This window comes from Typopeltis vanoorti, chromosome 25 (assembly GCF_054136105.1).
Source record: "Typopeltis vanoorti isolate ZY-2024b chromosome 25, IOZ_Tvanoo_1.0, whole genome shotgun sequence".
In the NCBI taxonomy this organism is placed as follows: domain Eukaryota; kingdom Metazoa; phylum Arthropoda; class Arachnida; order Uropygi; family Thelyphonidae; genus Typopeltis; species Typopeltis vanoorti.
In genome coordinates, this window is record NC_143573.1 from 5,397,751 (window position 1) to 5,413,336 (window position 15,586).

General features: G+C 38.9%; 1 protein-coding gene across 2 annotated transcripts in view; it reads right to left on the bottom strand.

Moving 5' to 3' along the window:
- LOC150092497 (uncharacterized) overlaps positions 1–15,586 on the bottom strand; it is a 57,687-nt gene that overhangs the window by 888 nt on the left and 41,213 nt on the right. For both annotated transcript variants that reach the window (XM_090414814.1, XM_090414815.1), the window contains exons 6-7: positions 11,886–12,065; positions 2,776–2,905 (exon numbers count right to left, since the gene is read on the bottom strand). In XM_090414814.1, the coding sequence (XP_090270940.1) occupies positions 2,776–2,905; positions 11,886–12,065 (310 nt within the window). The remainder of the gene's footprint in view (positions 1–2,775; positions 2,906–11,885; positions 12,066–15,586) is intronic.

Consider the following 15,586-nt stretch of genomic DNA (forward strand, 5'->3'; position numbering starts at 1 on the left):
AGAGAGTATTGCATATTAATTTCTGTACACTCTTTTCTTTGGCGAGGCTGCAACGTCAAATTGCAGAAGTCACAAGCGGCATACACACGTTCTTCCGATCAGATGGATGTGTTTTGGATAAGACGTGACCAGCGGATACCAGAAGGCTTGACATTTAACTAATGATACATTCAATTTGCTAAACGTGGCAGCCGTAGTGTATTTCAAGAAAAGTTCAATAAAATGTACTACTTACAGTTTTCTGCTTGTTAGACTTCACAGGTTGTTCCTTGTAACCTTTGTACCCACCGTGGCAGCAATCGGAGGTTCTAACACTTGCTATAGCCGTTAATTATTATGAGAGAGACGTTGGATTTAAGGCTAGTAGCTGAACAACGGATACAGTCTGGCCAGCAGTTTTCGGTCCAAAAGGATAGAATAAAAAATAAAATCACTTCCGCTTAGTATTTTAAATACTGTGAAGTAAATTACTCACTTTTAGAAAGAGCACTGTGCAAGCTCTCAGTCGGTACAAGATACATCCAGTTTTCCTGTTCGATACCGCACAAAATCAAGGTAAAAAGAGGAGCGATCTCACGCATGTCCGAACATACTGTGTGTGTGTGTGTGTGTGTGTGTGTGTGTGTGTGTGTGTGTGTGTGTGTGTGTGTGTGTGCGCGCGCGCGCGCGCGCGCGTGGGTACGAGCCTCTCTAGATAATAACACAGTGCTTAATATAGGTCATTGTGATTGCGACATCATGTGCTCCGTATTTTAGTGTGTCCCAATTGAATAACAGGAGAGGATGGACATGAAATGATCACACTTGCGTTATAAAATGTGAGTAGGATGAGAGCAGATAATTAAGTGGACATTCCGAAGTATGCAAAGGCAGGTTTGCCATTGAAGGACGAAAACTCACTTTTGAAAAGTAAGGAAATTAATAAAATGATCATGCAGTGAATAAGGACAGTTAATCTATTTTAGAATAAAATCAACACTGAAAATTTAATTCAGAACATCAGTTTCCTGCGCTGAAGAAATCAGCGTAACTCCTCTCTTAACGAAGTACGAATGCCCATTATTATTTACTTCCCGCTACGATAACAGAGGTCATGGTTGCAAATGTAACCTCTGCTACAATAGCGGAAAGTAAATATGCGTGACTGTCGCGGCATTCCCTGATAGTAAAGGAAGAAGAGACAACACGAGCGTGTACATTTTGTCAGGAAGAAATTATCTCTGAAATCATTTTAAGTAAAAATAGCGCGGGTGAAGGGGTTATCTCCGCATTAAGACTGCGATGTGTCTTTACGTTCAATGCAGTCGACAACCGATGAGACTGTTACTTTCGCTTCTAACTTAACGTCCTGCCTTGCGTCACTTCATTGTGGCGACTTCTTCGAACTTAACTGCGTAATTTCCTTCCTGCAACGCCTTTTTTATTTTTTGAAAGGGGGGATGAGCGGAAAACCAGCAGCCTGACAGAATAGCATTTTCTGTCTTCACACAGCAAAATGCTAAGGGCATGTTCGCTTCTATTTTCTGCCAGTAATAAGCTGTTCAATATTTAAACCTTCACTAAGACTCTGTTCTCTGTTAAAGGAGAAATACGTCTCAAGTTTGGTGATTAAAAAAGTCAGCTATTTGTATCACATTTACAGCCTTCCGTATTAGCTGCTGACGCCATTAAATCGTGATGAAGATAACACACACACACACACACACACACACACACACACACACACACACACACACACACACACACACACACACACACACACACACACACACACACACACACGTACTGACTGATCAATTCATTATGCAATCTGCCCTATCATCCTTGAAATGCACCGTTGCGTCAAAGACCGTGTCTGTTCGAGATTATACGAAGGAAGACTGTCAGCCATTTCAGGATATAATTCAATGGCTTGTCCTGTTAAGCGTCTTCTCAATCCAGGAGGGTGGCTATTATGGATATCCAACTGAGATCCATAATGTTCTGTAGAAAGTTAAGATGGTGAGGCGCTAATGATCCAATGTTTGTAGATATGTGTGTTTACGGGACGAACTTTCCTGTTTTCACTATGAACAACCTTCCACCGCGGTATGAGACCATTGACAACAACTGAGAATAAAACTTCCTCTCGTCATAGAAAAGGGTTCGAACTAGGGTCTTTCCAACCAAACGACTCGTCCATACCAGCTGAACTACTGAGGCTCCGACTCAGTGTAGTAACAGGCCGATGGGTATCGGGAGCGAATATGAACGAGGCACGATTGTAGGAGCAAGACACGTGCCGGATGCAAACATCAAGGGAAATGTTAACCTGCTGGGACATTTACGCGTTGATGAATCACCGCAGTCCCTTTCGCTGGGTGACGCTCTTCACCCTACTGATAGCGGTAATGTTTTCTTACATTCATGAGATTCCCCGATATCGCGAAAGTGATGGCTACTCGAACCCTATTTTAGACTAGGGACATTTCCTTCTGTTCAAGAGGCAGTAAGAGAATTCTTTCGACTCAGGTCATCAAAGGGGAAACCAAACGAGTATACGAAGTTCACTAAGCGATATTCGATCCGATCGAATATCATTTAGTGAGCATCAGCCAGGAACCCTCCCCCACGCCCACATGAGCTGACACCAAAGAAAGACAGAAGTCTCGTGTTGGGTAAGTAACGAGCCTCACTGAGCGGCTACTCGGTGCCCATCTGCCATCTCATTGTTTTTATCTGTGACAAAAATAATTAAATAAATTTATTTTTTAAGTGAAGGTTACTCAGACTCACCTGGACATGAAAAGAACCACTTTCCTGCTCTGCTCAATGGCTGACTTGATGTTGTCCAAACAGCCGAGTGCGATGAAAACATCTCGATGCAGAAGACACACCTCGTGGGCATTTTCTCCTTTTTCCAACTCTAACAGGACAAGAAATAACCAAGGTTTATTTGACGCAGATCCGCGCTGCTACTAAACTATAAATTGTTGTTTCTTTGAGAATGCTTATCGCATGTTGGATTGACTTTTATATTCCAATCGACCATAACTAGAAGTGGATATTAACAAGTTCCTCTAATGTGAGAGGTTTGAAAGCTTCCGAAGTGTAAAATTCATATAATTAACTAACCGTAATGACTAGAGGCCGAGAGATACGAAAATATAAAAAATCCTGTTTATTATTTGAACGCACAACTAATTTCACTGACTTAGAAGGCTTCATCCGGTGCATTACATGGAAAGAGAAATAAAAAATTGTGCATTGCAAGAGTTAACTATGAATCGGATTGCTGACATTGGAAGACGTTCTGGATGTCACGGCATTGTTGGACTCGTTCACGCAGACATGATCTCGTGTACGCCAAGTTGCATAGCTAAACAGCAGTGACAATCAGATTGGTTGTAATTTAAGATTACTCTTAAGACGGACTGGATTGAGGACAACTTCTGTTGATTTCACAATTCTTCTCTCCGGCCCATCGTATCATCTGAAATTGTTTTCTGATTTGTTTCGGATCACTTGATGAATGAGAGAAACTTCATATATATATATATATATATACACATACACACACATATATATATATGTGTGTGTGTGTGTGTGTGTGTGTGTGTGTGTGTGTGTGTGTGTGTGTGTGTGTGTGTGTGTGTGTTTGAAAGTTTTTTACCTTGTGGGTAAAATACATTAAAGATACCAAGAAAACCAAGTATAAAATTTCTTAGTATCTTTAACGTATTTTGCATCCAAGGTAAAAAACTTTCCACACCTTTCTCTCATCCAGAGATTTTTATTAGGAAGATCAAGCACCTTTCATCTACTTGTATATGAGATATCTATATAACTTCTGCGTTACTTCGACCTTGGTAAAAAAAAATGATCATCATTGTCATTCGAGTGTGTTTTGAGTGTTGATTGCGATCTAGCGATAGTCCTTTAGTGTGATGTATTTTGTGTTTATACGCTAAGCGGAAGTCCTTGAGATCCAGCTCAGGTAAGCATATATTTGAATATTTTAAACATGAACAATTTAAGTCCTGATGACTTTATCCAATCGTTGGATAAGAAGCTGGCGCTCGACCTCCTCAAAAAAACTGTTGAAGAAATTTGAGGTAGAGTGGCCAGGGTTTCTAAACCTATATTCAGCGACAGACGACTCCACAGAAAGAGACAACTCAACACCAGGGGAAGACGGGAAGACGAACCTGATAATCTCTGCTCCCACTCCAAAACGTGATACAGAAACCCATGCTCGAAAAAAACGTAAAACAGCGGAGACTCAGATAAACGAGGGGATGGAAGAAGATGCCCCCAACACTGACCTCCCCACGTTCAACAACGAAAAAGTTCCCCCAATTGTTCTACGGGAAAAAGAACGTTGGACGGCCCTTAGGCCTATTATGCAAAACTACCAAATTGCCTATTCATGGGCAAAAAACGTAGACGACGGAGTTAAAATCCAGCCTTCCACAGTAGGCGACTACAGACTCCTCATAAAAACTAGGGATGAGTCAAATATTAAATATCATACTTACTCACTGAAGTCGGAGAAAAACCTAAAAGTTGTACTCAGGGGAGTAACAGAAAACATCTGCACAAATGAAATTACTGAAGACCTCTGCCTCCACGATCTCCCACCTGTCAAGGTTATCAGAATGCTACGGGCTGACAAGAGTCCAATGCCCCTAGTACATGTTGAGATACCCAACACATAAGAACATACAACATAACAACGATCTGTGGTCTGAAAATCACAACAGAACAACTAAAGAAAAGAGCCTCGTCGGGCCAGTGCTACAGATGTCAGAAGTACGGACACGCACAGAAACTCTGCAAAGTAGACTACAAATGCCTCAAATGTGGGCAAAACCACCCCACAGCAACCTGCTCAAAACCCAGGACCTCACCAGCCAAATGCGCGAACTGCGGGGGCACTCACCTGGCAAACTACAGAGACTGCAGTCACTACCCTAAGAATAAAACAGACAACAAAAGGAAATAGATCTCTCAACTCTGCCCACAGGCACCAGAGTTGACGGCTCCCCAGTTGCCTGATATCCAACAAAAGACAACAAAATACCAGTTCTCACAAATGGAAAATATCAACAGTCTGGAAAGCCACCGTCGAAGCAGGACATACGCCGAAGTAGCCCGCTCATCCAAAGATATCCAGCAGGACCAAACTCGTCCAAACATGACAACAGTCATCACAGCCTCATTGGCAAACATGCTTCAAGACTTCAGTAAGTCAAACCCTTCACCAAACTCCACAAAAAGATTTCTAAAAGAAACTCAAACCATATTATCAATGCTTGTTAATGAATAAAACTAGATTACTCTCAGATTCACTACAGATCGCCGCTTGGAACGCCAATGGCCTAAAAAACAAGACACTGGAACTTCAAGAATAATTCTCTCACAGACACAACACTGACATCATCCTAATTAATGAACCTCATCTAAGACCTGCAGACAATCCAAAACTGAGAGGCTACACACTATATAGAAATGACCGACTGGACTACAGAGGTGGTGGTACAGCCATATTTATCAGGAACAGGCACAATGGAATACTCCCTCCCCCTCAACCTCCAACCTAGAACTCACCGGTGTCGAACTCCACACAAACTCAACTGGAAGACTTAAAATCTACGCCGCCTACAACTCCCCACTAAGACCCTGCTATTTTCTAACTTGAATGCTGTACTAGGAATAAATGAATTCTCGCTGTGGACTTAAAATCCAAACATCCCTCCTGGAACAGCAGAACCACAAATAAAAATGGCCGTATCCTCTTCAGCTACACAGGATTAAACAATGCTGTCGTAACAGGACCCATTGAACCAACCCAACACAGCCCAACTGGCACAGCCGACATCCTAGACATCGCCATCTACACAACATCAAATACCAGCACAGCATTCAAGCACTGAACGAATTATCATCAGACCACAACCCAATCCTACTTCACTTAGGGAACAAAGATCATTCACCTCCCCCCCCCCAAACCTCCATTGTCTGGGAGAAACTTAGGAAAGTGCTACCAGAACACATTAGTCCGGTTCCCCATATAAAAGCCAAGGAAGAAATAGACACGGCAATAAAGAACCTCACCAATCAAATCAATAAAGCCATAACAGCAGCCACAGTATCCACTATTACCCACAAACAAAATCGTCTCCCGGAAGAAATCATGGACTTAATAAGGGAAAAAACAGACAAAGAAAAAGATATCACAACACTTGTGCTCCCCAGGACAAAAGAGCCCTCAACAGATTAAACAAATCTGTCCGAGAAGCTCTCCAGAACCACAGGAACCAACAATGGGACAACAAGCTCACCTCCATATCCACAGCAGATCATTCCATATGGAAATTCCTGAACAACCTCAGGAACAAGCGCAAAATCCCTCCCCCCCCTCTGCAAGCAGAACAGCACCTTGCATACACAGATGCTGACAAAGCCGAAGCCATAGCAAGAAACCTAGAGAAACAATGCAGTCCTGCATATGAGAACCTACACATCAGCCATGTATACAAGATCCATCGTAAAGCCAGGTTCACAGTAAATCGTCCCGACATCAATCCAAGCCATATAATGCCTACCTCACCTACTGAAATAATCGGCATCATCAACCATCTAAAGATCAAAAAAGCTCCAGGTCCTGACGGCATCACTAACCAAGTCATCAAGGCACCACCACGAAAAGCCATAGCACATCTGGCAAACATCATAAACTCCATCCTCAAATGGCAGCACTTCCCCCAGGGATGGAAAATAGCTGACATCATCCCAATTCACAAACCAGGCCCACCCTACCTGAAAATTACCGTTCCATCAGCCTGCTGTCCAACTTAGGGAAAATAGCTGAGCAAATCATCCTCATTAGACTCCAAAATCATGTCAACCAACTAAATATCATTCCACAAGAACAATCTGGCTTCCGTCAAAATCACAGCACCACCCAACAGATCCATAGACTGGTAGAATACATCACCACAGGATTTAATTGGAATCAACACACTGGAGCCGTCTTCCTAGACATCTCAAAGGCCTTCGATAAGATCTGGCACCAAGGCTTCCTCTACAAACTTATCATCGCTAACCTTCCACTAAACATGATACACCTGATCAAATCATACCTCTCCAACAGGAGGATGCAAGTCAAAATCAATGAAACAGTCTCAACCCAACGGAAAATCCTCGCTGCAGTTCCTCAAGAATCACTGCTAGACCCGATGCTGTTCAACATCTATATGGCAGACAGCCCTCAAAATCCTCTCACATCCACCGTAGCCCTTTATGCAGATGACACGGCTATTCTAGCCAGATCTCGCCAACCACATCTCGTAACCAAAAAACTACAAGACCGTCCTGAATCTAGAAAAATTGTTTAAAGACTGGTGACTACAATTAAACTCCCAGAAAAGCAAAACGATACTCTTCACAAGAAGACGAGCATTCCCCAAAGGAGACATCACCCTGTTCAACTCTAAAATTCCCTGGAAAACTGAAGCAAAATACCTCGGAATACTTCTCGATAAGCGATTATGCTTCAACAGCCACATCAAGAGCACATGCACCAAAGCTTCAAAAGTTATCGCCCAGCTATACCCCTTGATCAACAGACACAGCAAACTAAGCTCAAGAAACAAAATTCTACTGTACAAGACAGTGATCCGTCCCACAGTTATATACACCTCCCCAGCCTGGAGCCATACCTCCAAGACAAACATCCTCAAGCTACAAAGACTACAGAACAAGTGCCTGCGAATGATACTGGACGCCCCGTGGTTCATCAGGAACGCCCAGATCCACCAGTACATAAATATCCACTACTACGCTCCCTAGCAGAAAAATTCTTTATGACATCTACGCATCCAAAGCAACTAATACAGCAAGCCGGAAACTATGACGGTAATGATCACTGGAAACACAAAAGACCGAAAGCCATCCTAACACTCAACGACGAATAACCACTTCTGCCCACTGAGGGCGAGCTAAAATAGCTCACAAATCTCTCCCATCACTGCTCCCGAAACAGACAACAGGGAATATGAAAAGCGTCAAGCTTCACCCTCTGCGCCATATATGTCCTGCGTCGACCTTGGTATCTCTCTCAGATCTTGCTCCCACTGATGAGACCTCGATAAAGGTCGAAACTAGTCTCGGTAGTGGCCCTTCCCATTATGCATTGCATTATACACGCCTGAAAGGGGTGTGTGCTTTGCATTATGGGATACATGCTAAGGCAAGTGATACGAAGTCATCAGCCTCTATATACAAGTAGCTCAGACGTGAATACATTTCACGCGAAAAAATTTGTTTTGCTTACTTTGGAAAAGAATTAAAACCAAGTATAAAATCTCTTGGTATCTTTAACACACACATGCAGTATAAAGTCGGGTCTCTTTTTATGCGGTAGATATTCCACAGAAAACTGCATATAAAAAATCGCACAAAAAAGGCCTAACTTACGTTGAAAAATTAGGGATACTTTTCATAATTTTCTAAAACCGCATAAAACCAAAGCAGTGAATTAAAATAAACCTAAAATCGCATAAAAATGTTTATGAAAATTCAGGAAAATAAGAATGCCTAAGTTAGTTTTAGAGCTTTATTCGTTTAATTTTATTGAAAAGTAACATTTTTTTTTTTACATTTTGTCATCAGAATTATTGTCGCTATTAGGCAATATTCGGCAACGTTTGCGAACTGGTGCGAAATCACTTTCATCACGAGAAGAGACACTCAGCGCATCAGATCTGCATGGTAAAGGCACAAACAGAATTAACTTCACCCTCGTTCTGTGCGGATTTTTTTCTTCTGACAATGTAATCAGTGATTAAACTTTACGATGATGATTTCATTAATTTTTTATCCAGCTCGCGATATCCAGACATGCAGTTCTTCAGCTCACGTTGGAATTTCAAGGCTCGTTCAGAATTTGTGTCATTAACAGGAAAATGATTTTCCAATTTATTGCACAGTTGAAGACCTTCTCGGATTACATTTGCAGTGAGGAGGGACAGGTTTTTCTTCCGCTTCACTATCGTTTTCTGGATCTTCGACGATATCTAAAGTTAATCGATATCCATTAAAATCATCATCATTTAAGGCATTATCCACAAGCAATTAGCCTACATCATTCAGGCTAAATGTATCAAAACCTTCTAAACCAATTTCATGTGCCAAAGTAATGATTTCAGCTGATAATGTAGACGTTTCCATGGTTGCACTGTTTGCAACACATCCAGGCCAAGCTGCTTTCCAGCAGGCATTTAAGGTTTGTGGTCTTATTTCAGCGATAGCAGATGCAACACGATTTAAGCAGTCCAAAATAGAAATTTTTTTCCAAACGTCAGTTACTGTTAATGATTCATTTTCTAGTTTATCTAATATAAATTGAAAAGTGTGCTTAACATAATATTTTTTAAAAGTAGCAATTATGCCTTGATCTAATGGCTGAATAATGCTTGTTGTATTGAGTGGAAAAAACACTTCCTGCACATTTGGATGTTCTAAATGCGGACGACTTGGTGCATTGTCAACAATTAATAAAACTTTAAAATCGAGAGTTTTTTTGCTTCATATATGTTTCCACTTCTGGTAAAAGCAATCATTGAACCATTCCGTAATTACAGCAGTTGTTACCCAGGCCTTTATACGTATTAGCCATCCAATGTACCGATAGCTGTTTTAGATCTTTTTTCTTTTATAGCACGTGGTCTTAGAGATCGCTTTACTAGGAGGGGTTTCAACACATTCGATTTCCTGATGCATTGCTACAAAGTAACAACGTTACTCGATCTTTGCTTGCTTTAAACCCACTTGCTTTTTTCTCAGAATTTGCGATGTAAGTTCGACTAGGCATTTCCTTCCAAAAACAATCCTGTTTCATCAACGTTGAACACTTGATCTGGACAATATCCACCATCTTCAATAATTTTGGCTAACTTCTTCTCTTGAAAAATTTTGGCTCCTTCTTCATCTGCTGCTGCAACCTTGTCTGTAATCTTCACGTAATGAAGTGCATTTCTTTTTAAAAACCCGGTTAACCATCCTTTGCTAGCCAAAAATTCTTTATCATCTTGGGAATCGGAAGTAGATCACGGCTCCAATTGCTTCATCTGTTCATAAAACCGAACAGCTTTTTGTTTAATTAAATAACCACTTATAGGAATTCTTTGAGTTTATTCTTCAATCCAAGTTACGAGCGCTGGTTCCGTTTTTTTTCTAATAAAGCATCTCTTGAGTACGATGATAATTTGGCACTTAGTTTTGCACCAGAAATGACAGATTTTCTTATTGTGATTCATTCCTTTTAATTGCTCTTATAGTAGATTTGCGTAAATTAAAATTTTTACCAATCGCCGTAAATCCCTCTCCTTTTGCTAAGCGATCTAAAATTGCACTTTTCATTTCCAAAGAAATTGCTTTTCTTTGGTGCTTTTTTTTTTTCTCCATTGGGCCAAATTAAATCTTTAAAATAAAAATTAGCAAAATTTAGATTTTCGATAATGAAAAGACAAACACTTATTTACATGCAAAATTAAACTGACGGACACTCACTGCTTACACGTTACTCAGGTTACGCCAGAATGTGCTGCAACACGCTGTTCATTATGTACAACGGTACATAAGTTTTGAAATTATGCATCGCATAACTTCAAATCCGCATAAAAAGAGACCTGATTGTATGTGTATATATATATATATATATATATATATATATATATATATATATATATATATATATATATATATATATATAATCGCTACCAGTAGGCAATGTGTTTTTGTCAGTAAATTTATAAATCTGCCATCACCATAACACACCTGCATATATTTCACGCACAAAACTTTGTTTAGCTTTAGCAATAAAGGTTGAAACCGATCTGGGTAGTGACCTGCTCCTTTAATGTTAAACAAATACATGTCCTAGGGTATGTGTTTTACCTTAGGGAAAAACATTAAGAACAGTGATCGTATCTTTATCCACCTTTACTGCGAGTTTCCCAGTATAGTACTACCAGGTGCTTGCTTACGCTTGGACTCGACGAATTTTTATAGTTTGCTATATTCGGCATGAAACTCTTTGATTTCTATCTTAGAGTTTCTTATTCGGCTTTGAAATAATGTGGGATTAAATGACCCCTTAATTTAAATAATTTTTACATCACCGAAGTGAAGCCTTTTGGCTCTTTATTTCATTAATTTGTTTAGCTTACTTGGGAAAAGGATTAAAACCAAGTATAAAATTTCTTGGTATCTTTATATCTTGGTATATATATATATATATATATATATATATATATATATATAAGTGCTACCAGTAGGCAATGCACGCCTGTCAGTGAATTTCCAAATCTGCCATTATTATAACACCTGCATACAAGTGAACACGATGAATCATGTCGCCCTCTTCCGCACGTTGAACTGTTGCTTTTCAGCGTGCGAGGGTGATTTGAACACACTGGTTTCCGGAAAAGGATTTCATCGGATGACGTCACTCAAAGAAAGGTGCAATGGCCTAACGAATTCTGCCAATTGCTGGTTATGAAAAAGACGCTAAAAATTCTTGGAGGTGGAAGGGATTGGTCATTTTTCAGGCGGAATTGAAGTCAGCAAGTTATTCGGATTGCTCATTCCAGAACATAAACGGATGAATAGGTGGTGCGCAATTGTGGAAAAGAAATTATTAAATGATAATACGAAGAGAAAAAATTCCTCGGTTTTGGATGTTTCGAATTTTTATTTTAAGAAGCGCTTGTTTTACTTGGCTTGTGTTTCGGGATGTGCCAGTCAAGAAAATTCAAGGAAAATGAAATAAACTTAAAAATGTTGCCTAAAAGAAAGCACTTTAATGAGTTCATCAGTTGAACTCTTAAAAGAGGACCCACCTGAAACCACTTGGCACACAAAAAACAAGTCGTCCACGCTGCACGAAACGAACAGGTCGTACTTTTTATTTCCTTCGGGATCTTCTTTCTTTCGTCTCGGCATCAGATTGTACAGCCAGATCCTTATTTTAATCTTGTTGAAGACGCACGTGATGTACAGGACTGCAGCCAGCACCGCAACTGAAAAGAGTGGAACAGACAGCACGTGTTAGAAGAATGAACAAAAGTAGCAGACAATATCGAAGGAATGAATCCAGTCGGCCTCAAGTGAGTCCTCTCCCTTCAGGTCGACCGAATGAACGTCTCATTCAAAATATTTCGATCTAACCAAGGCGTCTTGTTCGGCAATCGTGCATACATATCAGGAAATATTAGCGCCAGTTATCTTCAGCACGCCCCACCGGAATCACGAGACCACGGTTGGGAGAAGGATTCACACGTGCTCTTCATTATAATACATTTTTACATTTCCATTAAATAAAAAGTGTTTCGTGCCCTTTGGGGATGTCAGCAGGCAAAAAGAAGTCTCATAACCAAAGACTGTGCGACGCTTCTCTATGAAATTGGATCTTTTAATTATGGTGGTGAATACCGAAGGAAGTACGCAGGAAGGTAGATTCACTGCTTGCTGCTGAAGATGTTATTTCTAAATAATTCAAGAAATAACTAAATATCTTTAGAAAGCGAAGGTTTATTTAGTTTTCCGTTATCAATAACAGAGATTAATAGAACGTAATGCGAAATATTAATGGCAATGAACGACTCAGATTGGCAGAGTCGATATATTTCCACTCTCTCCTATTCAACTCCCTCGTGTGTTCGATTCCTGCTATTAGCATCAATGTTTGCGAAAGTCACGATGGTACTTCGCGTGGTGCGAGACCACCCTGGTGCTTATTTTAGAAGTAATTTTATTTATTATTTGTAAGCTTCCTATAATAGTACAAAATATTGAACAATCCTATGTGTAACCTAAGACCAACTGCTCATCCTGTTACGATATGCATAAAGTTACAAAAATTTATATAATGCATTTTCATTATATACATATATGTACATTCATATAATATACATATTATTATAATATAATTACATAATAAATGTACAGAGAAAGTTGCATAACAATTAATTGGGAATAAAATAAAACAAAGCAGTTAAATAGCATTTAAACTTTTACGTTTTACACACGAGACTGGATCTTTGAATACAAATATGCTAAAAACCAATCATTTCTACAATTATTATGAACTGATCTTCCTCATTTCTGTGGGAAAATAAACACCCTTTGATTAGAGTTTTGTATTTGTTTGGGTTAGTTTCATTTCTTATTGTTAAAGGTAGTGCGTTGAATACTTTTGGCGCTAATGAGTATAAGGTTTGTGTATTGTTTCTTTATTTGCTTTCGGAACTAAATATTTTAGGCCCTTATGTCTACTAAGGAAAGCATCTTGTTTGATATTTACGTATTCGTTGTCTTTTTTATGAATAATAGTACCCTATAGTATAAATATCTAAGGGATAGTATGTTTAGTATGATATATTTATTACACATTGCAGTTTCCTTATATTTGTTTCTAGTTAAGATTTTCATTACTTTATTCTGAGTCGAGACTAAAGGTTTCAGCGTAGTGCGATAGATTCCTCCCCAACTTAAATATACCATATTGTAGTGCGCTTTGAATCCAGGCAGAATATAATGTTTTCAGCATATTTAAATTTAAGAATCTGTTTAGGTAGTAAAGTCTGTTTAACATAATCTCTACTTTATTTACGACATCGGTGATATGCGGTTTCCAGCTTAAATTACAATCAATTTTTAATCCCAAGTAAGTTATTACACTGACTTTTTCTATTTTCTCGCAGTTGCAATTTGAATTTGTCCTGCAATTCCAATCAGGCAAAATTAATTGTGCAGTGAAGTTCATTTTGCCAGTTGTATTTCGCAAGTTAAAATTTCGATATTTAGTTTTTGAGACATTCAGACTAAGTTTGTTTAACTGGAACCAATTTGTTACTTTCAAAAGATCATCATTCACGATGATTTTCATTTGTTCGGCTGTCTGTTAGAGAAAATTAGTACTGTATCAAAATTATTTATTTTACTGTTTAGTTTAAGATTGCAGACGTCATTGATGTAAATATTAAATAAAATTGATCCTAAGACCAAATTGGTCCCTTGTGGTACACCGCAGTCTACCGTTTTGGAGCTGCTATAGCAGTTGTTTATTTTTAGAATTTGTGATCTGGCAATTAAGTAATTTTTGAACCAGTTTAGGGCAGCACCTCGTATTCCTATGACTTCTACTTTTTTTTATTTTTTTTTTATTAAAATTTCATGGGATAGAGAGTCAAAAGCTTTGTGTATATCTAGAAATACTGCTAATGTTAGTGTATATTCATCAAGGGAGGTATAAACTGTGTTTGTGAAGTTCAGTAAAGCATGTTCTGTGCTAAACGTTTACCTGAACCCAAATTGATTCTTTGAAAAGAAGTTGTTTTTGTCCAAAAATTTCACGAGTCTAATTTTTACCAATTTCTTTAATATTTTCGAAAAGACCTGTAGAAGGGATATCGATGTTTAATTTTTTAAATTTTGTTTCCCTTTTTGTAAATAGGTATAACTACGGCTTTCTTAAAATCTGATGTATTATTGGAAGCCTGCGACTTGAAATAAGTCCATGATTTGGTTTTTGAAAGCTTTTCCATTTGTTTATGCTATAAATTAAAGATACCAAGAAATTATATTCTTGAAAGTGAAGGTTTCTGTGGGTAGGCAGTTCTGGAGATAGTTTTCGGTATTCACCACGTAAACCTGTGGTCTCAATACCGAAAACTATCTCCAGAATTATATGCTTAGATTAATCCTTTATCCAAGTGTAAGCAAACAAAGTTTTCTCCTGAAGTATCTTCAGGACTGGGGCAACTCGTAGTAAAGGTGGTTGACTTCAGCCTTAGTATCCCATAATGCAAAGCACATCTCCTTGCGGGCATGTATAATGTTATGCATTATGGGAAGGGTCACTACCCAAACCGGTTTCGACCTTTATTGAGGTCTCATTAGTGGGTGATACCCATAATGCATAGCATTATGCATATCCGCAAGGAGATGTGCTTTGCATTATGGGATACTAAGGCAAGTGATGTGAAGTCAACCACCTTTACTACGAGTTGCCCCAGTCCTGAAAATATTTCAGGTGCAAACATTGTTTGCTTGCACTTGGATAAAGGATTAAACCAAGTACATAATTTCTTGCTATTATATATTCTTGCCATGATTTGCATCTCCAGCAGGATGTGATTGCATTACATAATCTGCTCACCCAACTGTTATTATTAATGTACTAAAAAAAACCAAAATTTTTCCACTGAGTAGAAGAAGCCGCGAACTTTTTTTCTGTGGCATGAGTGTTTATAATAACTTTTTCCAACTCTGGGAATTTAGTTTGTGGATGGGTGGGAAGCCATCTTTGAAAATTGAGTGAAATACTGCGAATGTTTTTCGGAATCATGCTCTTCGATGCTGTGTGTGTGTGTGTGTGTGTGTGCAGAGCATGTTTGATATCAAATTTGATTAGCACTGCGAAGGAAATTAAGTCATTTTCTTGTTGGTAGCGAGTAAAATGATGAAGTTAAAATTAAAAAAACGAAGTCCGAAAATAGTTCACTTTAAAATTTATTTCAATTTCTATAATCGTTTGTTA